Genomic DNA, 26,477 nt, shown 5'->3' with positions numbered 1-26,477 from the left:
GGGGCTTATATAAAGCTACCACCAGACCCCCTCTTCTTCCCAGGGAGAGACCTCAGCCCAAAAGCCTTATATCCGCCTCCACCTTCGGTGAGTTCGAGTGATTCCTCTCAGAAGCTAAAAAAAGATTCAAGGTTTGTTCTCCGAACTCTTAATCTCTCTCTCCCGCTCTCTCCCTCTCTCTCTTTTAATCCTCTCTCTGAATCTCTCTCTGTAATCTTCTAGTTCTTAAAAAAAAAAAGAAGTCCAATTTTGAGGTCCTTTTTTTTGAATAGGGAGCCAGAGGATTCAGAACAGAGATCCAGAGTTTTTTTTGACTTCTGGATTTCATCCTCTATTTCTTTCTTTTTTTCTTCTTCTTCTTCTAGTTTTCTCTGATTTATCAGCAGACAGGGTTGTTTTTTCTTTACCCTTGGAGTTATTTTGTCCTTGTTTCTTGATCAAAAGAGGCAACCTTTTAATTCAAGGCCTCTTGTTTTAGGTGTTTTCTCTGATTATCCAGTCCCCTGTTCTTTGGTTTTGTTTAAGAACCAGGTGGGACTCAGCTTATTCCTCTCTTTTCCTTCTTAAAAATCCCATCCTTCCTTTCTTCTTCTGATTTCTCCTCTTCCTTTTTTGTATTGAAAATCCAATCTTTTTTTTTTCCCGCTTTTCCTCTCTGTTTTAGCTTCAAAATTTTACTTTTTCTTTGTTCTTCTTTTATCTTAGATTTTATGGCTGCAGCTATAGATTTGTACAGTAGCCATCCAGTTTTCTCTTCAGACCCCTTCAGCGAGGAGCTTATGAAAGCACTTGAACCTTTTATCAGAGGTGCTTCCTCCTCCTCCTCCTCCTCCTCCTCTCCCTCTCCCTCTCCCTCCCATTACTCTACCTCCACGCCTGAGACCCACCCCTCGTTCTCATCCTCTCCCTTTCCCCCTTCTTCTACCCCTTCTCCTTCTCTCTCCACTTCTTCTTACCCCTTCTCGGCCCTTTCCTCCACCATCTCTCCCTACTCCTCCCCACAAAATCCAATCTTGGATTGCTCTTCGCCGGGCTTCCTCGGCTTGGACCCCTCCGATGTCAGCCCCCCCGGTCCGATCGGTCTCAACCACCTCAGCGCTGCTCAGATTCAGCAGATCCAAGCTCAGTTCCAATTCCAGCAGCAGCAGAGTCTCCTCGGGGCCCGGCGAGTGTCACGGGACCATGCCGCGCCGAGCTTCCTCGGCCCCCGGCCCCAGCCCATGAAGCACGCCGGCTCACCACCCCCACCGCGGCCCGCAAAGCTCTACCGGGGCGTCCGGCAGCGCCACTGGGGGAAGTGGGTCGCCGAGATCCGGCTCCCCAAGAACCGGACCCGCCTCTGGCTCGGCACCTTCGACACCGCCGAGGAGGCGGCCCTCGCCTACGACAAGGCCGCCTTCCGGCTCCGCGGCGACTTCGCCAGGCTCAATTTCCCCCATCTCCGCCACGAGATCGCTCGCGCCGCCGGCGGCCCCCTCCACTCCTCCGTCGACGCCAAGCTCCACGCCATCTGCCAGAGCCTCGCCAATTCTCCGAAGCAGATCATCCCACCCCTCCGACCCACTTGCACCCTTGAGCCTGCTTCCGAAGCTGTGCTCGATGCTGGCCGGCGACCGAGCGCGGCGAAGGGCGAGTCGGGCTCGGAGGACTACAAGTCGGAGAGCTCGTCGGAGGGTGGCGAAGACTACTCGTCCGGGTCGTCTCCGGCATCGGAGGTGCAGCATTTGGACTTTACCGAGGCGCCGTGGGACGAATTGGAGAGCTTTGTGCTGCGGAAGTATCCTTCGTGGGAGATCGATTGGGATTCCATCCTTGCCTAATCTCAGTACTTACTGTCTCCACTGGCTGCGGCAAATGGGATTTTTTGACCTTTTGCTGAGCTGCTGCAGAGATTTCAAGTAGGAAGGCTTATGTTTTTATATTGTTTCAGTGTTTTGGGTGTTAGGTTTTGTATGTGTCAAGTGGTACCAAGCCTCCTGGTTTGCTGGTTTTTATCTTGGCAACTCCAGTGGGGGGGAGAAGTTTATGTTGCTATGATGATGACTGTAATTGTAATCCTTGTGTAGCTTCTGTAATTATTTCCATGTATTGTAATGTGAATGTGCTTTCTAGTTTGTGTATGTGATGTCAATGAGAGATGCATGTCCAAGCTTTGCAACAAGTTATGTCTGATAATTCCTTTATAATTAGTTCTATTCTATTCTTTTTTAGGGAATACTGGTGGAATGATGTGTTAGATGATGAGTTTTAAAATATTGCTATTCTGTGTTTGATGAAATTTGGTAGAATATGTTCGTTGCTTAATTATAGGTATTATTCAACAAGTAGCTAATCTCTGTTCTGCTGATGTTCTCAAAATGAAACATATTTGGTGAGGGCGAGAATCTCTGACCGAAGAAAAAAGAAAAAGTTAGGCATAAGAATGAGACTAACAGTTCGTATGAATGGTCTGAAAAATGAGCATGGGATTATTCTTCATCGCATCTCTTGTATAGAGACTTGGTAGGTATTTAGGTGGAGTTTTCTGAGAAACGAACAAATCCCTTTTGCTAGATCTCCTGCACAAGATCCTGGTGCCGGATTTCTGGATATCATCTAGCTGTAAGATTTAGTACTTTTGCAGGTAGCTGGGTCGGGCCCTGAAATTATTACCTGCTGCCCGAGGTCCAAAGCCTCCTGATGATGCCAGCCGCAAGCAGTACGCCAGTACCCGAACAAGCTTCTTATCTAATATGATAACATCTTGGCTAAAACCTCTCCTCATTTCTACCACGCTATAAACATCTTGTTACATGACTAATTTGAAAACCAAGGGACTAACTTTACCCTATCACTGTAATAACTATGAGCCTTGGCTGTACTCTAGAGACTGCTTAAAAATAGTTACCTTGTTGGTATGGTAATATCTGATATTTTATGTTAGTAAGGGTGAAAGATTTTTATGTTGGCTTCCTGTACTCTTGAGACTGTTCAACTATGGTTGCCTTGATATAATATTTGGAAAGATGGGAAGAAGCATCTGGAATCCCTTTGCCTATCCTGCGAAAAGGACCCTGTGGTCACATGGAACCAGCCTGTTCCCATGTTCACCCCCACTTTGCTTTAATTTATTGCCCATGCCAGTCTCCAAAGGTAACCCCACCACCACCAAAGCCACCCAACCAACCCTAGTCTATTTCTTTGTTCTTATTCCTCCTCCTCACATCCCCAAAGAATCCTTGTTGCTTCCAAGAGATTGCTTGGACCAGCAGGAATCCTTCCAGAAGTGATCTCCTTTCTTGCAACTTGCACAAATTTAAGCATTCTTCAGTCTTCACCCCATTACTTTGCTGCTGCATGAAAGCACCCAATCCATGATTAATAGATAGATATCTGCTTGGATGTGAATCGCTCGAGTCAAGGGAGGTGGCTTTTCCTATAACAGTGGACTGAAGAAAGTTGGGTAGGAAAGTGACCGAGAAGTTGGCATATGATGCTTTTCACACTGGGAGAATATATTTATCTCAGATAAAGAGAGGACCTTAGGATTGCGAACCACTGCCCAGAATATTCATTGTTTTTCCTTTCCACTCCGGTGGAAGTTGGAGGCTAGTATTAAATTATCCGCCAAGCAAGCATTTAGTCAATAATATGCAGCAGACATGACTGTTTATCTTAATGTTGTTTAGCTGTGTAACTCTTCTTCTAGTATCCATCAAGTGCGTATGTTACTAGTTTTCTAAAATTATGGAGTATATCTGGAATAGTCTGACCTAAATGTTCTTATAATATCCATCGAATGCGTATGCTACTAAGCTACGGTGAATTCAAATCAGGTAGGAAGCCTAAGCAAAAGATACAAAGTAGGGAACAAATTTGATACTTGATATGGAGACAATATAGCTGCATTCCTTCAGGTTCTCAAAAACTAGATCCAACAATAAGTGGATGCTCGCAAGCCATGAAGAGCACGACTTGTCGTTTCCCTAATGCTGAATGGATGGTCAGGAACGCCAACATCAAAAATTAGAAAAAATCAAATAACAATATGAACCAAGGACTCAAGTTCCAGTGGAATATCCTACGGGGTATCGAGATGGAGTACCATCCGAGTGTCGAAACAGGACCATCTCGTCACTATCTCAGCATCTTTATCGGTATGTCTTAGGACATCCTCTATCCTAAATGTTGGGACAAGGCGGAACAATGGTACATCCCATTTTATGAAAAAATGGGGACAATTCTGTTCTACGAGATGCGAAATCTTGATGAGAACCACAAGCATTAGTATGCAAAGATGAGTCTACAACTGATTCAAGGATGAAAACTTTACGGAAGCATAGCATCTGGCACGTGGCAAAAGGAGCAGTTGCTTGCCGGTAAAGTCTCCTAGTGGTTATAGTAACTTGGAAGCAAAGTGGTTCCACCAATTATCTGGATCAAAAGTCCAACCTTTATTTTGGAGGAGGATGGGGAAGGCTATCCCTAGTTATGCGACCCTTTAAGACTAACAGCAAAAACCGGCACCACTACAAAACAAACTGGGGAGAATGTTTTTTTTTTTTTTTTTTCCAATGTTCTCAAGCATACAGCAAAGGCCATGATGGAGGCGATAAGAACATCCAATAAATTTAGGTTGAAAGAATAGCACTTCAGTAAGTGAAATATGATTTAGAGAAGTCTTCATTTGGAGGATGTCCATCGGATATGTTAAACCATCAACCTTGCATGAATTGGACAAGGCTTGCAGTTGGCGTGAAATAACGCATCAGCATAACACAAGACCACGTCATTTGAAGCAGGTAAATGGCAACAGCCTGACCATGGAGGTGCCAGTCCTGTTTATAGTTTTATGATCATAAGGTTGGTCGAGCATATCTTTGTTCTGTAAGGACAGATAGGAAATCATCTTTCTTGTGTCTCCATATGTGGGTTTGAAAACATAATGGCCTTTGAGAACCTTTTGTTTTTTGTTTTTTCTTTTTTTTTTTTGTAGGAGGTGGCACAATAGCCATTATAGAGATCCATGACCAATCCTAGCCCTTGAATGAAAGCAACCACAATGGTTTCGCACTTATAAACAGGTAGGAAACTACACATTCAGGTCAGTATAAAAGTCACTAATAGGATGCAATAGTTTCAGATTTGGGTGATTTAAATCATCACACAGCTAAGAACATAACAAAAAAATAAATGAAAGTTGCAATATATATCTGGAAAATTTACTTGTTTTTTCTTCTACTTGTGAGCATCTCAAGCGGTCCATAGTCATCTGTTACAGAAATTTCTCTGTGATCGCTGCAAATGCTCCTTCATCAGCAAATCGATGCGTTTAAATGACTTGAATATGAGGGTTGACAGCTTTCAAGCAATCTTCAAGATCCACAACAAAGCCACCGTTCTTGGTGCAGCATAGAGAAACGAACAAAAATAATTGTTGACTCAATCCCATAAATAGTCTGCGTGTACTCAAAAGACGATTTGATTGTGGATCTTAAGAGAACCATCTGCAGCAATCCTCCCTGAGTGAGGCTGCTCTTGGCGGGCAAGCACATGAGGTTACATGAAAGTCCAACAATCAAATGAATTTTCCGAGTTCCATCTTTTTCTTGATTGCCTTTTGACCATGATATATAAATGAATCTAATATTCCAGAAACAGTAAATATACCTGGACACCGGTAATATCAAAACATTAGCTTAGGTCATTGAAATAAACTGAGATTAGATCTCTGACCTACTAACTGGAAATTTCAGAACTTGGAATACACCCTCCAACAGCAGAACAATACTACGAAACCATCTTCTATTGCAAAAATAAATAGTAAGCTTGTCTTTCAAAACTGAAAGGAGAAAACAGACATCATTGAAATTTGAAAAATGAATGTTTCATACACGAACTCATTCTATTGTTGGATGGCTTTGGATTTCAGAAATATCCAAATGATTTCAGCTACAGCCTACGTATTATACGAGGTGCATGACACAGTTTCAGTGAGGCATACGAAAGAATCATCTGTATGCCATGTGGCCTAGAATAGTTCTGCATTTGACTGTTAGCATGGTTATTTTGCATAATTCCAGGGAGAAATGCTATTAAATGCCTTCCATAATTTTTCCACCTGATTTTTCAGCACACTATCTCAGAAATTTAGTCAAGCAACTCATTTTGGCAAACTTTTTAATTAAGGATGAATAAGCTGGCTATCCCACCAAAATGTAAAGAGATGGTTTATGGTGACAAGCAACCATGAGCGAGAAAACGGAGAATGTTGAGGTAAAGTTGGCATATTTAAGGACAGAATTTGAAACCAAGTTCTTGAAAGAGCCTTAGGAGTTGTATCACTTGAGCTATATAATCAATCAGGCAAGTGCTGAAGAAGGAACTAAGGAAAGAGAAACTGGCATTGCAAACAAAGCCTCTGGAAAGAGGAGATTGCGATTCAATGAAGTATGAGGGAGAAGGTTAGGAAGATACTCACAATGAAAGCACTTGTGAATGGTTGAACCTTGACATAAAAGAATTATGAGAAAGAACTTATGATAATAGCACCTTAAAGATGGTATGAACCTCGTAGCTTTGGTGAGAATATGCTAAAGATGATGAAATGTCCAAACATCATCTTATATCCTACTTTTAATTGTTAATCTTTATGAAATAATGCATCACAGTAAGCTCTGTGTAAGCCAGTAGGATTAAAAATAAAAGGTGGTGGGAGAGGGGGTTGGTTTGGAGGGCTCAACTAAGCCCACACAATCAGATCAGATATCCTAAGGGTCCATTTTGAAGGTAATCTAGCATAAGAAAACAAATCCTATGTTAGGTTCTATGTTTGCAAGAAAAGTGGATGAGAGAGATGGTAAAATAAATAATGGCTCCTATGCTTATTTTCCTGAGAGAGAAGGTACCATAGGATAATATTTATTTTCCCACGCTGGATTACATAGTGGAGGTAATCTGAAATTATTATTTTTTGACGAAAATACCCATTTATATTTTATTAATAATATCATATAATTAATGCTTATTATATCAATATATATTATATTAATATTTATAAATATATTTATATATTGATTAATAATATATTTAATATATTTATTAAAAAATATTAATTATTAACAAATATTTATTAGTTATCGATAAATCTAACATAAAATTTATTAATAATTAACATATTTATTTATATACTAAACTATATTAAAATTTATTTACAATAAAAATATATTTTATAATATATATTATTAATTTAAAAATATTCATTAATTCATGTAAATATATTTCAATATTCGAAATTAACAGCATTTATGTAAGTGGGCCATAAATGGCCAATAAATAGGCTGAAAAAATGTTATTATTTAAGTTATTTATTCAAGGCCATTGTTGAAAATTTGACAATATTTTTATATAAGATTACCTCCAACCAAACACAATAATCTTTTTCCAAGGCCATTTTCCAGAGTATTTTTTCCACCAACCAAATATGGTAAAATTTATTTTCCCCGTAATCATTTTTTCAGCTAAATGATTTTCAGGAATCATTAAATTACCCCGTAATCTGGCTACCCCAACCAAACGAACCCTAAGGTTACATAAACCTCTTGAGTAAAATGTTTGTAAGAATAATGTGAATGAGAAATCATAATACCTCCAACTATTGCACAAACATTGGTCAAGAAGTGTAAGAACGATACGTGTCCCTCTGTGAAGGTCACCTGCAAATTACATCCATATAAGATGTCAATTATAGTGCAGAACACGTTCAACAGTGTCATGATAATTGAAAATTTGGAATCAAGTATACTTTCCATATATTGGACTCAATGCAATTAAACAGAATAAATTTCATAACAAATAAGGAACAGCACATCTATCTTTAAATAGGTAAACTGTGAAATGATGACATAATAATGGAACACGAACTACTAACTGATAATAGATCCCGAGATATTATAAGAACAAAATGTTTCAATTTACACACCCTAGTAAACATCAACAGATAAAATTTGCTCAGTCATCATATATGGTAAATAGAACAGTCATAAGAAACGCATTCAGCTCATTTAATATCTCAAAGATAACCAAAAAAACATATATAAGAAAAGGAAATGGTAATCAAACCACCAAATATGTTGAATTAAGTGGATAAAATAATTAATTGAAAAAAAGACCATTATGCAAGCTAGAAAGTCGAATCCAGAACTAAAGCTATACTTGTGAGAGTGTTACCTTAATTGGTGAAAGGTCATAAATGAAAAACACCCCAGGAAGATATTGAATTCGACCAACATCATCACTCTTAAAATGCTCCGTTACAGAAAACTGCGAAATCAAATGCAAATACATCTCAAGAGACTATCACACAAATAATGCAGAAATGACCATTGCAATCAGGGCTTCAGTTCTACCTGATTGGACTGGATAGTATGCCCACTTATGTCAGTGTAGACAGTGGGAACAACCTGAAAAGAATAGTTAACAAGGAATTCCCATGGGTGAACATTATCATTTCAAACAGTCTCAAGGGGATAACAGGAGATAGCTAGGGTCCTAGGCATATAAGAAGAAAGTAATGAGGTGGCAAATAGGATATATTATTTCATCTTCTACAAGAAATAAGGAAGAAGACCAAGAAGACCAACCTTGATAAAATATTGATACATTCCATATGGTGTTCGTTGCACCCATTGCACTCTAAATATTTCAAAAACCAGGCGTATTATGACTCAAATAGGGGTTCTATAACAGCATATACAATTTCAATAGTAAATGAAGAAGTTGAGGGTGTGGAAAGTTACCCATCAAGAGGATTTACAGCTCCAGGAAAGTATTCCCCAAAAGCCAATCTATTAATCTTGTGGCTAATCTGGCATCATCAGAGACATATTATATATTGAAACTGATTGACCAAAGATTTTAAAATGAACAAACATTTTCATGTTTATCCTTGTAAACAATTTACAAATTAAGTGTTAAATTTTTCCTGATAAGGTTTGCTTACATTAAAACTATCCTTTTGGAATGGCAGCAAGTCATGCACATGCATATTTGACTGTTGGAAGCTTTTTCCTGGGGCAAAATGAAAATTTCCAGCCACCTTATTGACTTCCAAGAAACCGTAGATGCTGCATCCTTCACCTTCTTCATCTTTAATCCTCTGAAGAAAACCCTCCCTTTTGCACTATAATATTGCATCAAAAGTCAAGATCACCACTAGTGAAAGTTAAAATATTTTCTTTGGTTTAAAATATCATATATTATTTCTTATCAGGTGGTCACGACCAGGGGAATAAGGTTGATCGTTGTATCACCTACCTTTAATTAGCCAATGTAAGCTGTCAACATCCTGGATGATTGGAATCACCAAATTAAGAATGTTCCACGTATTCAATTATTTACACCAACAGGATAATTGACTGAATGGCAAAAATTGGTGATGGCTAGCAGCAGATAACAGTATTGTTACATAGATTGCAAACAGAATGGGAGGAAAAAGGTACATGCCATATGACAATGAGGCCTTGCACAACATAGATAGCAGTAGCTAGACAGCGGTTCGACTTAATCTTTCCTTTGAATTTGAAAGTAAGAGATCCAGTCTAACTAAGATTATTAGTTCATCTATAGCTAATGCTGGCAATATTGCCAAAGAAAAATGCAAAAGCATATAGGGAAAAGTGCAAGCACAAGTGGCTAATGTATAGCAATAAAGTAGACAGGTTCAGAAAGTAAACCTACAAAGTGCAGTAAGAATTAAACATCATCATAAGTATTGTAGGCTTGTGGCAGTGTGATTGCACTTGGCTGATGTATGTATTTTTTTTCCTCTTCAAGAACATTCAGAACTTTCAATGGAATAGCTGTAACTTCCCTAATGTCAAAGTAGACCACATGCATTGTTCAACAACCTAAGACCTCATCCAAAATGGCTAACCGGAATGTATTTTTTAAGTTTCTTAGTTCTGTATAAGTACCCAAGATCTTTCTAGCAAAAAACCGATGTGGGACTAAACACACGCTCGCATGGGTCCTCACATACTCTCCATGTTTAAGCCTTGACGTCTTCATTAGGCTAAGAGTCTAAATTCATTCAAATATAATCACAAATACCACGATCGGCTCACGGTCAGCCTCAATGAGCCCATACTGCAGTGTCCCCTAGTACACATGGGTCATGGGCCAGGACCGCTTTGATATCATTTGTAACAACCTAATCCTCTCTGATACCATCTGTAACAACCCAGGACCTCACCCAAAAAGGCTAGCTGGAAGATGTTATTTGAGTTCCTTGGCCCTGCACAAGTACCCAAGATCTATCCAATGCATAGCCGATGTGGAACTAAACATATGACTGCACGGATCCTCACGCATTGCCCTCTTCAAAAACATGCCTAATACTATGCCCTTGAAGCAAATTGGGTATCTATAATCTTACGGTGGAAATCTAAGGGCGAGTTAATTCTCCAAACAATGGCTATAATCAAAGTCTGTGAAACCATTCCGAACCGCCCGATTTGGGGCATCTCGGACCATACCGGCAGCGAATTGGGATGGTTCCACCATTGATATCGAGACGACTCGCCGAAGCGGAAGGAGAAGAGGAAAAGAGAGGGGGAGGGAGAGGAAGCAAGAGAGACCAGTCGGGATCGGCCGGCGAAAGCCGGAGAGTGCGAACGAGGCGGAGGCCGGGGAGACGCCGAGTCTCCCCACCCTCCGCGCAGAGGCTCCCCGGCTTCCGCCGGCCGGCCTTGCCCGCCTTCTCTCTTCCCTCCTTTCCCTCTCCCTCCCTCCCCCGCTCTCTTTTTCTCTCTCGTTCTCCCTCTCTTCTGTTGTAGAAGATGTGTCAATATGGGTCCAGCACAGCACAACGCGGCCCGTACCGACTGGCCCCGCCGGACATACCAGTTGCCCGATACCGATTCCGCCGTCCTTGGCTATAATACTAATAAAATAATAAGTTTAACAAGCAAATAGATCAAACGGATTGGAATGTGAATCTTTGATTCCTACTATAATTTGGATAGCAACATTATGCTAATGTCATCTAGATAACAACTTTCAGGACCATATGGGATGCTGCTGGCCTTTAAATTGGCATGCCAATTATTGTCACAACATCTCAAGTGAATAAAGTAGTCAAGTAAAATTGAAAAATCACTATGCAATGAGCAAATTGAAAAGGTCTATGCTTATGCAAGCAATCAGGATAACTTCAGACAAAACATCACAACCAATGATCAGAATATCAGATACAATGACATAATGAACGTCAAGATAAAAATAATGATGATCCAAGTCATATGTGAAAGTATACATATAACTTTGCTCATGACCATGGAAAACGATGAACTAGGTTAACTTTAAGAAGCAAGAATTTTGTCAGCATAATAATGCGAGAACTTAAAAAATGAAGCATGAAGCAATAAGGTCTCATATTGAGATACCTGATCAATCAAATCGGGGTTTGACAAACCCCAACCCTTTTTTCTATATGCTTCACGAACTTCTTCACAAGAGTTGCAGCAATCTTCATCCGACTACAAGAACACCCAAACCCAGATGATTAGTCAGATACTATTGCATATGAATCGCTTATAACCGATCCCATGATAAGCTAGGACACAGTAGTGTAATTAGAAAATCACAACACAGAAGAGATGCTGACTGCACAATTTAGTGATTAAGTAGCTACAATAATATATTTGGATAAAAGAAATCAGTGAGTGAAGCAACACAAAAACTCCTCATGATTATTTGATTTTAATGACAAGAAAAATACATCCTATATGTAGAAACATTTGTTTAAAGGACATCATGCTATCATAATTTTACTCACAGATAGAGAAAGAAAATTAATTTCATAATTTGGTTTTATGGTCAATAAACAAACAGCACATTTGGTATGAACTCATATTTGTTGAAAATCATAGGTGCTTTTCAAGCTATAAATAATCAAGATTTCCATGAGGGTGGAAATGTGACACATGTCAAGATCACCTGACACTGTCTGATACCTTATCATACTAGTCTACCACTTTCTCATTTCTAAGTTCCCATAATTCATAAATAATTAGGGCATGCTTCTCTTTCTGAGGCAAACCATTGCGCCTGTGATCCTCAAGTTAGGAGAGGGAGTCCATAGCTTTGTCACTATATCATGCATGTAGAATACATTATTTAATCAGGTATTGAGTACACAACATTAGCTATCAAGGATTAAAATGTGAGTCTGCACAGGCCACTGAGGCAAGCATGTCTCCAGCCATTGCCTTACCACCAGCACGCAACACTGTTGCATGCCAGAGCATGCGTGCCAGTGTGTGCTTTATGTGCCAATGCATAACAATGATTGACCCCGCAGCATGACAAGTATCTTGCCAGTGCCAGTCCAACATAGCAGCATGAGGCGTACCCATATTCTAGAACAATAAAGTTCTCCAATTGGCTGCTTGACTTAAATATATGCTCCAAATTACTTCATTGTGTCAAACCATGCTCTCTTCCTTTTTTCACCAGACCCTCTAAATCATGAACCTTAGAGGGTTTCTGTAATCTTCGTGAGCCATATACATGAAGCTTTTAAGATTAGTCTTACTACAATTTAGTTGGCCCTCTAGCTTCTCTGCACAAGTGAAGAGGAGGAGAAAGTGATGACCCCCACTAAACGAGTAGAGGAAAGGTCCCTGAGCCTCTCTGAACTGATGTGACGTTCCCTAAAACCAAATGATCGAGGGTTGATGTCATTATGAAAGCCAATAGTTCATTGTTCTCAAACTTTCTTGGTTTACACACTTAAGTATAGTCCACCTTGCATATTAGGCTTGCTTATCAAGGGTGACATTAGGTACTTAAATTTTACATGAGAGAACCAGAACTTTTGTACATTTGTATATTGGCTATTATCCAAATTGTACACTTGTTTGTCAAGTTTCAGCCTCCATATCATTGATGAGCCTCCATGATTTTCCAACAAAGATAGCCTTTTAGTCTAATATACTCTAGGACAGCATTTGGTTCGAAATAGAGGCATAAGGTCCAAAAAGCTTTTAAAAAGAAGCATAAGAAAGAGATAGCTGTTACAATCAAACCTGGCTTATCTCAAGTGTAGCTATTCCAAGGCTGTCATAAGCTATTCTTGGCATAAAGCCCTTATTTTGTGGGTGCCTCCATTTTTATAATGGACAAAAACACCCTCAGCCAAGAGTTATTCCGAAATTGTAGCCAAATACAAAACAGAAATAACTTGTCAAACTATACCAAAAGTAAAAAAGAATTTCTGTTTCACTTTTTGTTAATCTTGAACTAAATAGGATAACACCAGAAAATCATGGACAACAGAAGAACGTTTTCTACTTGGCATCACAAGAGTTCACAATGTGGCTAATAATAGCTGCAAGGAATGCAGTGTCAAAATAACACTTTACTATTGCTGTGAACTGAATATACCGATTCTGCACCATAGCAAGATCCGCAATAAGTCTCATTGTGTTCAAGCCTCCCACCATGTCTTTGTAAAGGGTTCTCAATCTGTTAAGAACAACTAATGCCAATTCATATATTGCAACAAGAAAGATGAGAGACAGACAATAAAAATATGATTTAGTTTATTGTTCAGCAAAAGAAAACCGAATATGTTAAAAAATAAATTAAAAGCACATAACTAGAGGAAATGTAAAAATTCAATACATTTGTTCCAATGATATACAGCAAGAGAATTCTAAACAAATTCAAATGCTCAATTATTAAACAGAGCAAAAGCTACTAAAATGGACTTACTCAACTATCATTGGGTGGTTTTTTGTGGATTTAAAAGTAGGTTTTTATTCAAAAAGAAGATTTTTTAAACCAGACCTCATCTTCATATTTCCTTACATCCCAGATCCTCTCCTAAATGAGGCCTCTTCTAGAATTTGTTTCCTACGCTACACTCAGTTTTCCACAATTGTACCATTCATTCATGAAGCTTTCAAGCTTTGCTAATAAGTCTTACCACTGACTCTGCACTGCTATCCTAGCATTCTCATATTTACTACGCTCCCTTATTTGCTTGAACCTTACACTCCCCAAATATCAACTTCATATGGAAATTTTGCTATCACTGATTTCTTACAATTTTGGTATCACTGATACTTTTAGATGTGTTTCATTTAGTTCCCTATTCTTCTGAAATTTACAAAATACAGCATAGCATAAAATATCTATGTAATGTACTTCTTGGCCAACATCCTGGTACTGGGTTTACTTGTATAATATGTTCGCACAAACGAATTATAGATACTTGCAAAACTTTCTATCATATTTCTAATTCATCATATGGATTTTTTTTACAACCCCTTATCTTCTGAGGTCTTACCGAGAACCCTTTCAACTGTTCCCCCCTCCAAATCAGCCCGTGGATAGGCTAGGTTTTTTCATTGCTCCTTCACAAATCTTCTCCATCAATGCCGTTGACTGCACCAATCGAATCCAATATATTTTATCAGCATTCTCAACTTTGCCATGATTGTGCACAGTTTCAATTAAGCTCCCATTAATAATCAACAGTCTCATGAGAAGGTTCATGAGAGCATTGCGAACTAACAAGCTAGAGTGGCAGAGTCTCCCTGGGTTTCCTGTCACCGAAAGCAATATTGAAGAAGAAAGAGGGCATGGTAGATGAGAGCATCCATGTCAAAATGGGAGAGACAGCTTTAAGTACCAGGTCTTGAGCAATGCACCCATGGCAGGCGATTAGTTAAGGGAGTATCAGTTAATTGCTGGTGGCTGGGTCATAATTGAAAAGGTTCATGTGAATGTGGATTTTAGAGCTCCTAGGCTTCATTATCTATGGTGCATATCATCTCCTTAGAGTCAATGAAAGTACTTATTACATGTGTCTTGCAAATATTGCCACAAAGGCCAAAAAAAAATTGCAACTCGCATTATCGTGCAAGTTGGGCTACGAAGCCAAAATAGTTGCAACCATTAGAGATGGCTCATCATCATGATGAACATATGTAAATAATTGAAATGCAAACCATTCTGACCCAACAAGATCAATACCTACCTCTAAATTATTGTAGGAGATAATCAATCTAATCCATTATTACATATGGACTCATACTACCTTTAATTTGCTAAGATTATTGAGAACTAACTACTTCTAATAAACAGCTCATGGTTATATACACATACTGTAGGATTTCCACTTTAGTCATGCATTCATTGTGAGTTTAAGAAAGGATATTTTAGTGGAAGGTGCATGGGCATATATTTGAATAATGCAAGAATATTTAACATTAAGACTCTTAAAAGAGTTCATACCATGCCATGTTTACTAAAAAAATGATATCTTAGATAAAGTAAATGATAGTATGCCTTTGACTATGATAACCATTTGCAAATCTTGCTTAGTCTTGGTTTTAAACAATCATATCAAAATCACGTCTGTTTCATACTTGAGTAATTGAAAACACACAAATATGTATGCACAGTTATACAAAGGCATTGGGATCGTAATGGACAGTTGCTAGTAACATAGATTGAAAAGACAGCTTTAGACAGATTAAAAATAAAAATTGCGAACCTTCGCTGCACCAATCCCATCTTGTCTAACTTCAATAACATTGCCGTGGGAATCTATCCGTGTCTTAATAATATCATGCCTCTACACAAAAGCGGTCCACAAAAGACAAATCTATTAAAAGATCAACCATGAAGAGACCCAAAGAATATAGCTTATCGCCAGACTCAATGTGCATAGTTTGACAAACAACTCCAACAAAGAGAGTGAGTCTAACAGCAATACATACTACATCAAGGTGCTCTTCTCCACTGATATCCATGGCATCAAGACTGAGCATAGAACACGAAAGGGCAGGAAAGGTGACATCAAACTGCACTTTCAGCAATGAAACATGCACAAGAATCAATAAATAATCCAACAAACACCAACAATTGTTAAATATTAAATATGAGAGAAGTCTCCAAAATTCAAAGGGAGTGCCAGATGTAACAATTTATGGGGACTTCAAAGGAAATAGAAGTTACATCTATGCCCTATTTTTTCTAACAAATGAATAATTAATAGTCAACTTTCTCATGGCATGCTCTATACTTCCAGAATTGTAAATCAGTGATGGACCCTGTGATGAATTTAATACAAAGCCAAGGAATGAAAATAGCAGAGAAAAGAGAATGACAATAAGGTTTTGTTTTCAATATTGAATTAAACTCGTAAGAAGAGGCAAGCTTTGTATATGAAGCTCCAAGAAACAAGCCTTCCATGATACAAAGTGGTATTACATTGATGCGAAGTGTTTCTCCTCTTGAAGTATCCACTACAAGCTTTGATTCTGTAACAGCATGAAGATACAATCCTGCAACCAGCAGTAAAATAAATATATATAAATACAACTTAAAGTAGGAAATAACATATGCTCCTGCGTATAAGAAACATTGGTACGAAATAAGGGGAAAAGGAACATGGCTGAAAGATCTATAAAAAGGACAGGAATAAAATCCAGAACTACTCAAGTGAACTTGCAATTTTTTTAGTGAGTACCAGATAGGTTCAGATTAAAAGAATACAGTTAAGTACATAATACATCATGTGGAAATTTCTAATTCAGTGGGGGAAAACAGAGAGACTGCTCAGTTCATGTCAACTGAATTAACAATAAGATAAACTAATAGTGTAGCATCAATGCCTTAATTAGCATTGTTGTAGCATGCCACCTAGAATGGTGTAAAATACATGCTGTTGACGGAGGGCCTATTAAAGATATATACTGAAAATCATGTCAAGCATTAGAGATTAACTTAAGCTTTGTAAGATGAGCACTTTTTCTAAGAATAAACATATAATAAAAATGTTGATATCTCTATGTTTCTCTTCTTTGCACTTCTCAATAATTGGTAATCTGTTTTAAAGAAATAAAACAATTATGGAGAAACAAATTAATTAACTAACATAAACCATTGGTTTACTAAGTTTAAAATATTTCACTGAAAAATGCTTTAAAAAATTTCAAAAATCATTTTGACACCCACTCCTATTGATCTCATCATTAATACACCATCAATCACACAATGCCTCAAAACTATTCACATTTGGCAGGGCCTTGATTTAGAAAATTCACAAGAAAATCCCCATGAGCCTTCCAGAAGTAGTTCACACAATTGTTATGGCTCCCTAGTTAGTTGCTATATACAAGCAAAACATTTTCCCCCTTCGAACTCATCATACTAATGTTATGATTCTAATTGAGACCAAAGCCTTTCACACCTTTAACGCAATGGTGTATTTAAGTGTATCATATAGAGGATTAACATTTGGTATCGATGACAAACCCACATCAGAGAATAAGTGGCAAATAGAATGTGCTATGGGATAAGTGATCTAGAAACCACAAAAAAGGGCTAAACTAAAAGCCGTATATGGAAAAGGCTACCTAATGACTAGAGTGCAGCCATCATGGGAAGGTTACTTGGTTAGGCTAGACTTGGGTTGATAACAGGCCAAAGCTGGCTCAAAGCCCGTCGAGTGGTGCTATGTTCATTTAAGGCATAGGTTAAGGGAAAAGGGCCTAGAACACAAGTCAAGCCTCAAATTGAATTGAATGTAGTCCAAGCCAAGGCAAGCTGGATGAGCAGTGCCTGGCTTGAAGCTCGAATACCCACACACACATATAATATACAATATTTCTGTACTTCCACAATATTGTAAATAGTTATTCCTCCTCCCCACCAGCTACCTCCAAACCCAACCTCAACCACACTGGTCGCCTCCATCTAACTTTTCTCCAACCCTACCCTTACCCTTCATTCTCTATCTTCTTTATTCCCAGCACCACTCGTGCATTCCAACCCAAACATCCATCTCCATTTTCATCCCCAAATCCAACCATTTAGTCCAACTCAATCCATCCTTACCCATCCTTATCTGCCTCCATTCACCTTTTCCTTCACCCAACCCCTCTAACCACCAACATCATCAGCCTTCCATCATGCGTTCCTGCATTCCATCTCCTCTCCTGCACTCCACAACTAGCCTCCCAGCTTCATCTCTTACTAAAGCTAAGGCCGAGATCAGGCCTCATTGTCTTAGGCTTGGGACTAACCTCAGCCTCTGAGTTCAAGCCTAAACTAGGCCCGGGTTGCCTTCAAGTTCCCAACTATTTCAAGCCAGGTCTACGATTGAGATGACCCATTGTAAGACCAGCCAATCATCAACCATAAGATAGAGAAGTTATCACATGGAAAAGATACACAACAAAGTAGCCACAATTTGGGCCCATGAGGAAGTCAACTAAGAGCATTTTAGTATGTTAGAGTCTTGGTTAAAAAACTAAGCATCCATCTCTATTACCTAGGAATTAAGTTATATCAATCATGATCTCAACAATTTTTCCTAAAAACCAAACATCTACTTTCCATGACTATCAAAATCCAAAGATGATTAGAGCTATAATATCAAAGAAAAAACCAATTATAGCTAGATAAAAAGAGTGAGACCATTTCTTCTTTAATAAGGAACTTCTAATGCTTATACAATCCATTAATCAATCAGGAACCAAATACCAATTATTATGTTATATGTAGAAAGGCTTAAAGAAATCCCAAAGATTCTACATGTTATAAACTATTCATTTAATCAGAGTATTCATTTAATTGAATTATATTCAATGACTACATAATACTATAAACCTTTTTTTATAAAAAAGAAAAAAGCTCCAAATGACCATCATTTCCTACTTTCATGTTTTGAAGTTTTGAATAAACTACATGAGAGACTAAAATGTTTTGGATTCAAAAGTAACCAATTTAAATAAGTAGTCAATTTTGGTATTTTAGCCCAAATGTACCAATAGAAACCAAGATTTGCCGTACCGATACCGGACCCCGTACTGGTGTCATACTAGCATAGTATTGGTACAGTACAGTACGGAGTTTTTTTTGGCGTATCGAAGGTCGATACACCATCTGTACCGGTACCGAACCGGTACGTTATAATAGGTCCGGTACCGTCCGGTTCGGTACGGTACGGCATATCATAATAAGAATGAATGATGGTACATATAGACAAAACATGCTGCTCTTTCATCACTTCATCGACTTATGAGCAGCATCTTCTCAAGTTTAACCATAATTTACAAACTCTAAGAAGATTCAATTGCATTGTAAATTGGGTTAAAAAGATCTTTGAAATAAAAGGCATAGGCTTGACTAATCTAAAGCTTACATTTATAAGACAACTTAAACTGTCATTAAACAATAAATGATGTTAAACTTTAAGATGACATGATATATGATTTTTTAAAACTTTTTACTAATAAGCATATATTTATGATTACTTAAACGTGACACCATTGGAAGAATCCACTCAAAGGTCCCAAATGATGGATTATAGCATTTATTATTTTAATTTTCTATATTTCTATACATACTAATTCTTTTTATATTTTCCTTTTTTCTCGATGAAACTAAAAGGCCGGAGAACCAAAACTCATTTGGCTGGCCAAAACCAATATAGAGTTTTAAAACTAAGTAATTATCTTTTATGACCAAGTTATGAATCAAGTACAAAAGAAAAAGGAATTTTGAACATAATCATATTCTGAGGTATTAAGATACTCCAGGAAGTATATTTTATAATATTAAACAACAATTGTAGCCTTGAGAATTAGCTGATTAATTCCAGACAATCACAATCCACTAGCCTGACTTCGCTGATCAATTAACTGAAGCAAAACTCAATTTTTTTTTCCATCAATTCGTAAAGGCCTTAATTTCCAATTTAAATGTACTGAATTATGACCTCAACCATAAACATACCAAACTTCAATTGACTGTTGTTCACCTTGTTTGACTAAATTGTCGTGCATATATCATCCCATGCTTAAGGCAATCTTCACTTGAAACATCTAGATTATATATGAATTTGACAGCATGAGGCATTGAAAACAAAGTGTTCCCTCTAAGTTTTTCCCTTTTCCGCTTGTATTGTTTCTTTCAACAATCTACATATGAGAATACCTTTTATGGTTGACAATTCTGACACAAAAGCGGATTACTAAAACAAGTTCTTGCTTCATCTTTCTTATCCCATCCTCTTGGCCCTCTGTTGTAGGTTCATAAAAAGCTCATATTTGCGATGAAAATGAAAACGAAGACATGCGTATTCCAATTTTAATGAGTTTCTAGTTGTTCTTAAACCAGTGAGCAGCCTCACAGCAGCCAGAGAGATCTGGCCTCATGCACATACAGATGGAAACAACTAGACGCTATGAGGTTGATAAAATGACACACAATAAGATCAAAGGCGACACCAAGAAGTTATTGTCAAGCACCTGCAAAACAATTTACTGTCAAGCACGTATAGGAAGACACGATTTTTATTAATCAATTAACTTTCCACAACAAAAAACCAAAACCCTCATGCTAAAAATTGGGGTGAAACCAAGCAGATACTCATGAAAGCGAAACCCCAAACACGCCATCTAATGAATCCATCATATCAAGCGGATAACGCATAGAATAAAAAAAAAGGAAGGAAAGATCGAGTCTTTCCACTTACTGAGCTCGGAGATGAAGAGGAGGAACATGATGATGGAGGAGACGATAGTGATGACGCCCCCGGAGAGCGTCCGGCTGTAGAAATCCTCGTTGATCTTGGGGTAGGCATCCAGGTTCCGCAGCTTCCCGAGGAGGCCCTCCATTGGATGAAGCCCCGAGATGAGAAGAGAGGGAAGAATCCAGGATAGAGATGGATCCAAAGAGAGAGGGCGAAAAATCGTGGAGGAGAGGAGGCCCCTTCACGGGGTTTTATTTCATTGAATTGAAGAAGAGAGAGGGCCAGCCGAAACTTTTTTAGGACTCGTTTCGTTCGCAGGCAAAAAGTGCGGTAAACAGAAAAACAAGGGAAAGCCTTTTATTAGAATTTTGAAATAAAAAATAATATTTTTTATTAAAATAAAATTTGTATATCTTGTGAAAAATTATTTTTTATTGATTGGAAATTAAAATATTTTTTAAAAACTATTTTAAGCCCTCAAAATTAATGAACAATATTTTTTTATTAAGAGCATAATAAATATTTTATATTTTTTCAGAAAAATAGTTGTTTGATCTATGAAATAATTATTTTTTTATGATCAACCAAACATACTAAAATCATTTTCTGAGGCATGAGGTATCATATTCTCAAAAATTAGATTTTTTTAAAAAATATTTCAATGAGAAAATTTTTTTCCATGTATCAAATAAGTTTTTAATAGTTTCCTGACCCTTCATTTATTTTTTTTTCCTGGGCTTAACTTCTATAAGATGTCACCATGGTAAATGGATTTAGATTCACAACTCTTTAGTTATTGCTTATGAGAATGGAATGGGTTTGATAGATTGTGGAGCAATCCAAATTAAAGTTGACTCTGTTTTAAAATCTAGAAGGATAAATGGGTATAGCACGTTAAAATCTAGAAGGATAAATTAAAATCTGATCTGGACTTGACCAACAACAAATTTAATGCTAAAGGGTCAACACCAAAGGAATAGATCCAAAGCCAAGAGTCAAAACTATAAGTTAAATATGATTTTTGCAGCATAGATCTGAACCAATTAGACTAGTAAGGCAAGAAGAAAAAAAAAAAAAAAAAGAGGGATTAGCCTTGATTCTAGAATTAATTTTTTTTAATGTATATTCTTATAAAAAATATAACCCCCCCCCCCCCCCCCAACACACACACATCTTTATAAAATATTTTTTTTGTATGTACTTTTTTTTTTGCAAATGTACCTACCATCTAATTCATTAAAAAAAATTAAGTGATTTAAAATTGAGATAACTAAAATTCTTTGTAAAGAGTTTCATTTAATTTAATATATTTAGGAGGGTATATGTTAAAAAAATCTATCTAAAAAAAATCAAAACTTGACTTAGAGATCTACCAAATCTTTCGTGACCCAATTGAATTGACTAGTCAAAAAAATGCCTGTTAATATTGTTATTGTTTTTATTCAAGATTTTAACTCGATCAAGTTGAAATATTGGATGATCATTTTAGTAATACAATTCTTCGATTTGATTTTGATATAATTATCATTATTGAGTCTATGAAATCTATATACTCTTTATTATTTTTTAAAGATTAAAGCATATTGAATTTATATTAATTATAGATGTTTAAACCAGTAAATTATTTTTTAGTAATTTATATATGGTTAGTTGTTGATCGTTTGTTGAGGCAAGAATTTTACAAAGATATCATGATTTAATCTATAAGAATTAATGTCAACATGGGATCATATGACATGATAATATTGGTCTTTTTTTGGTTGGCTTCCTTAATTAAGAGTGAGAATTATCTTCAACGGAATTAACTTCTACTGTTCGAGCATGTGCTCCAAAGCCTATTAGATTAATCCTATGGCCTGTCTAATTAAGTGGAGGCAGATTTGGTCCATGTATTCGGATTTTAAATTAAATTAAATAGTTCTTTTGTAATATTTTAGTTTGTGAGTTTGGGATTGAAAGTGTCTAATCAATCAGTTTGATGTATTTTAGGAATACAGGAGTACTTTTAAAAGATGGTTATTATAAAGTTAAAATTACAAAAGTTTTCACTTGGTTATTGATGCATCCAAATAGTAGTAAGTATAGTGCCGCATTTTGAATTTACTTTTGTAACTCTATACTCTTAAAACATGGAGACATTCATCTTAGATGATATAGCTGCGAATATACTGAGTTGTTCATTGATTACTCAGTTCAACTTGACAGTAAACTTGTTCCAACTTGATTATTTAATAAAGGGTCTTTTGCATACATCTTCTCCTAAATATTAAAATTTACATAAATACCCTTCTGAATTTATATTTGCATATATGCCCTCCTAAAATATTTATTTTATAAATATAACCTTCTTTTTCTCTTTTCTTTTGCATATGTAATGTACTCATGCCATCTAACACTATTAAAAAATTAATAGTTTAAAATTAAAATAACTGAAATATCCTTAACAGATAAATATGTAAAAAAAATATTTATAAGAATATACATGCAAATACTAATTTTTTGAGGCTATTTATAATATTTTATATATTTAAAAGGGTATACATGCAAAAAAATATTCTTAGGTTTTTGCCTGAATGCCTTTCTAAATATTAGAATTTTCATAAATGCATTCCCAAATTAATATTTGTATGCATATCCTGACAAAATACTATTTTTGCATAAATACCTTGATATAACGGTTCGGCAGATGTTATTAACCAAAATCGCATTTAGCTCTTTATACCAAAATTAATATATTTCGACACAAAATTACAAAACACGCAGAAGAAATATTTTGTAAGGGTATACATATAAATATCAATTTGGAAGGATATTCACATGAATTTTAATATTCACGAGAGTATGTATAAAAAAAAAAAAAAACATAGGGGAAGATCAGGCTCTTTGTTTTGTGGGGGCAATAGGAAGGTCAGGCTCATTAGGTTATGGGCAATGCTATGGTAAGCCAGAAAAATTGCTCAAAAAAGTCACTCAGCTGTCTTGGACCAATCACCTTGCTCCATTTCATGGCATAATTCACAATGCTGATTCAGAGGGAGCAATGACGGTACAACAAAACACCTGAGTGACTTCTTGAATTCGATATCTGAGTTTCTAAAGCTTAGGTTACAGACGATGCCACGAAAACATTACATGGCCTTGAACTGTTGCAGCGGAGCTCTACCTCCATCCCAGCTCGAACAGCCTGCTCATAGATTTGAGTCACCCAATCGGCCCAAACATTGGCTAACCAGGCTTGCTTGCAACTAAAGAGGGTTGGTTTCCAAACTTTTTTTTTTGGTTACTCACAGGCCTTGGAGAATGAAAGTTAAAAACAGGATGTTTCACCAAAAAAAATAGAAAAACAGGTTGTAGCCGTGGGCTTTGATTGTTAAAAACAGGATGGTGCTTTGACTGTTGATGGGAGGCAAAATGGATCGTCCTATTCCGGCACGGAGTCATCCAACTCTGGCCAAGCAAACCTCAGAATCGAGTAGGCCGAAGGAACTCCCTCGACCGCTAGCAATAACCTCGACAAGAGCCAGGCAGACCTCGGCCCCGCCAAGAGCTTGGCTGACCTTGGCACCGCTAGGAGCTGGGCTGACCTCGGCTAGAGGCGACCTCGGGTCTTACCTAAGACCGAGCTGACCTCAGCAAGAGGCGACCTTGGCCAGAGCCGACCTCGGGTCCTACTGAAGACCGAACTGATCTCAGCTAGAGGCCCGGCCGATCTCGGACCCCACTAAGAGCCGAGCCAACCTCGCCAAGTACATACCAAGAGCCATACCTTGCCACACCGGCCAAAGGCCATACCCTGCTATACCTGCCAAGGGTCATACCTTGCCACACCGGCCAAAAGCCATATCCTGCCACACCTGCCAAGGATCATACCATGCTACACTTGCCAGGAGCCATACCCTACCACACCTACCCAAGACCATTCCCTCCCATGATGAGGACGATCTATACGGTAGCCACCTGGTCGCCCTTGGGACCATAAATAGGCCACACCAACAACATTTAGAGACTTTTTTTTTTCTTCTTCCCTAGCAAAAAAGACTCTCCAAAAACTCTGCTAACTTAGCCATCGAAGGGCTTTCGCCGAGATCCCGACGAAGACTTTGTGCAGGCCCCCAAGAGCGCGTGAAGTAGCTGCCCTTCTCCATCCCGGCCAGCAGCTTCTCGTCCTCTTCCGACGTGGTCACCCTCAGGCCAAATTTCAACCACAACAACTGTTATTTTACATCATTCCACATAGTAAAAGATAATTCTAAACTCTTAAACCCAAAAATATCCATATAAGGAATCGAGGGAGCGAGACCAAGATAAGCTTAATCCAAGCTGGTTTTGGAGTTTGGACCAGCAAGCAATACTTATTTTGCCAATTGGAAAACTAGATCTTGAATAGCTCATGGATCTCAATTGGAGAAAAAAAAACAATTTGCTTTCATCGGACCAAGCCAAGCCAGTTTTTTTTTTTTGTGTACTAGACATCTCATTACAAACCGTAAGTACGCCCAGAATAATCACAAAGCAAAACACGCTCTAGTGCCGCTGGCACTCGCTCTAAAATCCTCCATATGACTGCCCAGAGTGGTGTGCTGTGAATGAGGCGACCCAATCCGCCGCACTGTTCGCCTCCTGAAAGACATGCGTGGCTCGGAAGGAGTCCAGCTCTCCCATAAGATGACAAATATCATAGACAAGAGGGTGCAAATCTAGCCTGACACGCCCGCTTCAAATCCAGCCAACCACTGTAGTCGAATCTCCCTTAAGTAGGACCCGCCGAGTACCCAGGTGCACTCTGGCCTGAACGATGCCCTCCCATGCCGCTTGCAACTCTGCCACTGGGACAGACTCATCAAAGGTATGCCGACCGCCAGCCGCAATCAGCTTGGAGTCGTGGTCTCTGATCACAAAACCACACCGCATCTGTTACCGTCCTCTGTGATGCTATCATCAAAATTTACCTTGAAGAAATCAGGGGGTGGGGGCTCCCAGAATACCATCAGTATCATCGCGCACCTAAACGCTGCAGGAGTCATAGAGAAGCCCCAAATGTCCCTGTCGCCTCCAGGTGAAGTCACAACTGTTGCGCTCACCAGCTCGTCTGCATGTACCAAGCCAGTTTCATAAAACATCAATGCAGCAAGTTATGTTTTCTCTCCCCAACTTCATAATTTTACCCACTGCAAATTCATAAATATTATTCATTCCTAAGAGCATTAGGTCATTTGCTCAATCTCAACGTGGCAAGTACACAAATATGTTAAATAGTATGAGACGACCCATAGTGGAAACCTGCGTCATGGCAGCCCATGGCCCATTGAACCTGGGAAACAAATGCATTAAGGCCTGAACTAAATATTGAATCTGGAAGTGCTGGCGAGACATTGTCCATTGATGTTTAGCTCAGCTAAGATGGTTAGGTCTTAAGAACTGGGCCTGGAGAGAGAGAGAGAGAGAGAGAGAGAGAGAGAGAGAGAGAGAGAGAGAGAAGGCTACTGCAGCTACACACAACAACCCCTTAATCACGCTGATCTTCTGAATTGCACCAATCCTGTGCCATTGGTGCAGGATAATTTTCTTTTGGTTACAAGTTTTGTCCTGACAGCATTACTCAGTCATTATCGGGAAAAACAAATTCATCATAGGAGTTCTCAAGGAACAAGAATGAGAAGAATGGAAGGATTTTTGGGCGGCAGTGCTCCATGCACCTTGGTGAAGTGTATTGATATGATACTGTATCGACTCGGTACCTAGCTGGCATGGTCCTGGCTCCAATTTCGGGAACTTTGGACTTGATGCATGAAATCTTTTAATGATAACACTTTTCTTCTAACTGAAAAATTATTAATAGTTTTTTCATATATTTTATATGTTGGATGAGTGTAATTTTATGTAGGGGATCAAACCTCATACCAAAAGTTTTTGATTGCACTGTTGGCATGCTGTGTGGCATGGG

The 26,477-nt window shown here is 38.1% G+C and overlaps 2 protein-coding genes across 3 annotated transcripts; one reads left to right on the top strand and one right to left on the bottom strand.

Moving 5' to 3' along the window:
- The first annotated feature begins 28 nt into the window (after positions 1–28).
- On the top strand, positions 29–2,161 carry LOC103707892 (ethylene-responsive transcription factor RAP2-13-like). Its single transcript, XM_017843038.3, has one exon. It carries the CDS (start codon positions 711–713, stop codon positions 1,818–1,820), a length of 1,110 nt encoding a protein of 369 aa, XP_017698527.1. The 5' UTR covers positions 29–710; the 3' UTR covers positions 1,821–2,161.
- A 2,895-nt stretch (positions 2,162–5,056) lies between these two features.
- LOC103707893 (endoplasmic reticulum-Golgi intermediate compartment protein 3-like) lies at positions 5,057–20,845 on the bottom strand. Of its 2 annotated transcripts, XM_008792594.3 has the most exons (13): positions 20,537–20,845; positions 16,264–16,337; positions 15,771–15,854; positions 15,545–15,625; positions 13,426–13,506; positions 11,424–11,516; positions 8,981–9,160; positions 8,778–8,845; positions 8,622–8,673; positions 8,388–8,441; positions 8,209–8,301; positions 7,628–7,694; positions 5,057–5,649 (listed from the first exon to the last, which is right to left on the bottom strand). In XM_008792594.3, exons 1-13 carry the CDS (start codon positions 20,676–20,678, stop codon positions 5,558–5,560), a joined length of 1,161 nt encoding a protein of 386 aa, XP_008790816.2. In that variant the 5' UTR covers positions 20,679–20,845; the 3' UTR covers positions 5,057–5,557. The 2 variants fall into 2 exon arrangements, with proteins under 2 accessions (XP_008790816.2, XP_038990190.1); XM_039134262.1 differs by lacking the exon at positions 20,537–20,845 and having other exon boundaries at positions 15,771–15,859.
- Between the last annotated feature and the right edge of the window lie 5,632 nt (positions 20,846–26,477).

The sequence above is a fragment of the Phoenix dactylifera genome, chromosome 15, assembly GCF_009389715.1.
Source record: "Phoenix dactylifera cultivar Barhee BC4 chromosome 15, palm_55x_up_171113_PBpolish2nd_filt_p, whole genome shotgun sequence".
Taxonomy (NCBI): domain Eukaryota; kingdom Viridiplantae; phylum Streptophyta; class Magnoliopsida; order Arecales; family Arecaceae; genus Phoenix; species Phoenix dactylifera.
The sequence above is the reverse complement of the archived record's forward strand: the minus strand, read 5'-3'. Positions and strand labels throughout refer to the sequence as shown.

What these genes read in the sequence shown, in the direction of transcription:
- LOC103707892 (XM_017843038.3), top strand. Translation starts at nt 711, where the DNA reads ATGGCTGCAGCTATAGATTTGTACAGTAGCCATCCAGTTTTCTCTTCA.
- LOC103707893 (XM_008792594.3), bottom strand. Translation starts at nt 20,678, where the DNA reads ATGGAGGGCCTCCTCGGGAAGCTGCGGAACCTGGATGCCTACCCCAAG. An exon ending in ATACTATCCAGTCCAATCAG is followed by an intron (nt 8,302 to 8,387) that starts GTAGAACTGAAG and finishes TTGATTTCGCAG; the next exon opens with TTTTCTGTAACGGAGCATTT. An exon ending in TGTTTGTGCAATAGTTGGAG is followed by an intron (nt 5,650 to 7,627) that starts GTATTATGATTT and finishes ACCGGTGTCCAG; the next exon opens with GTATATTTACTGTTTCTGGA.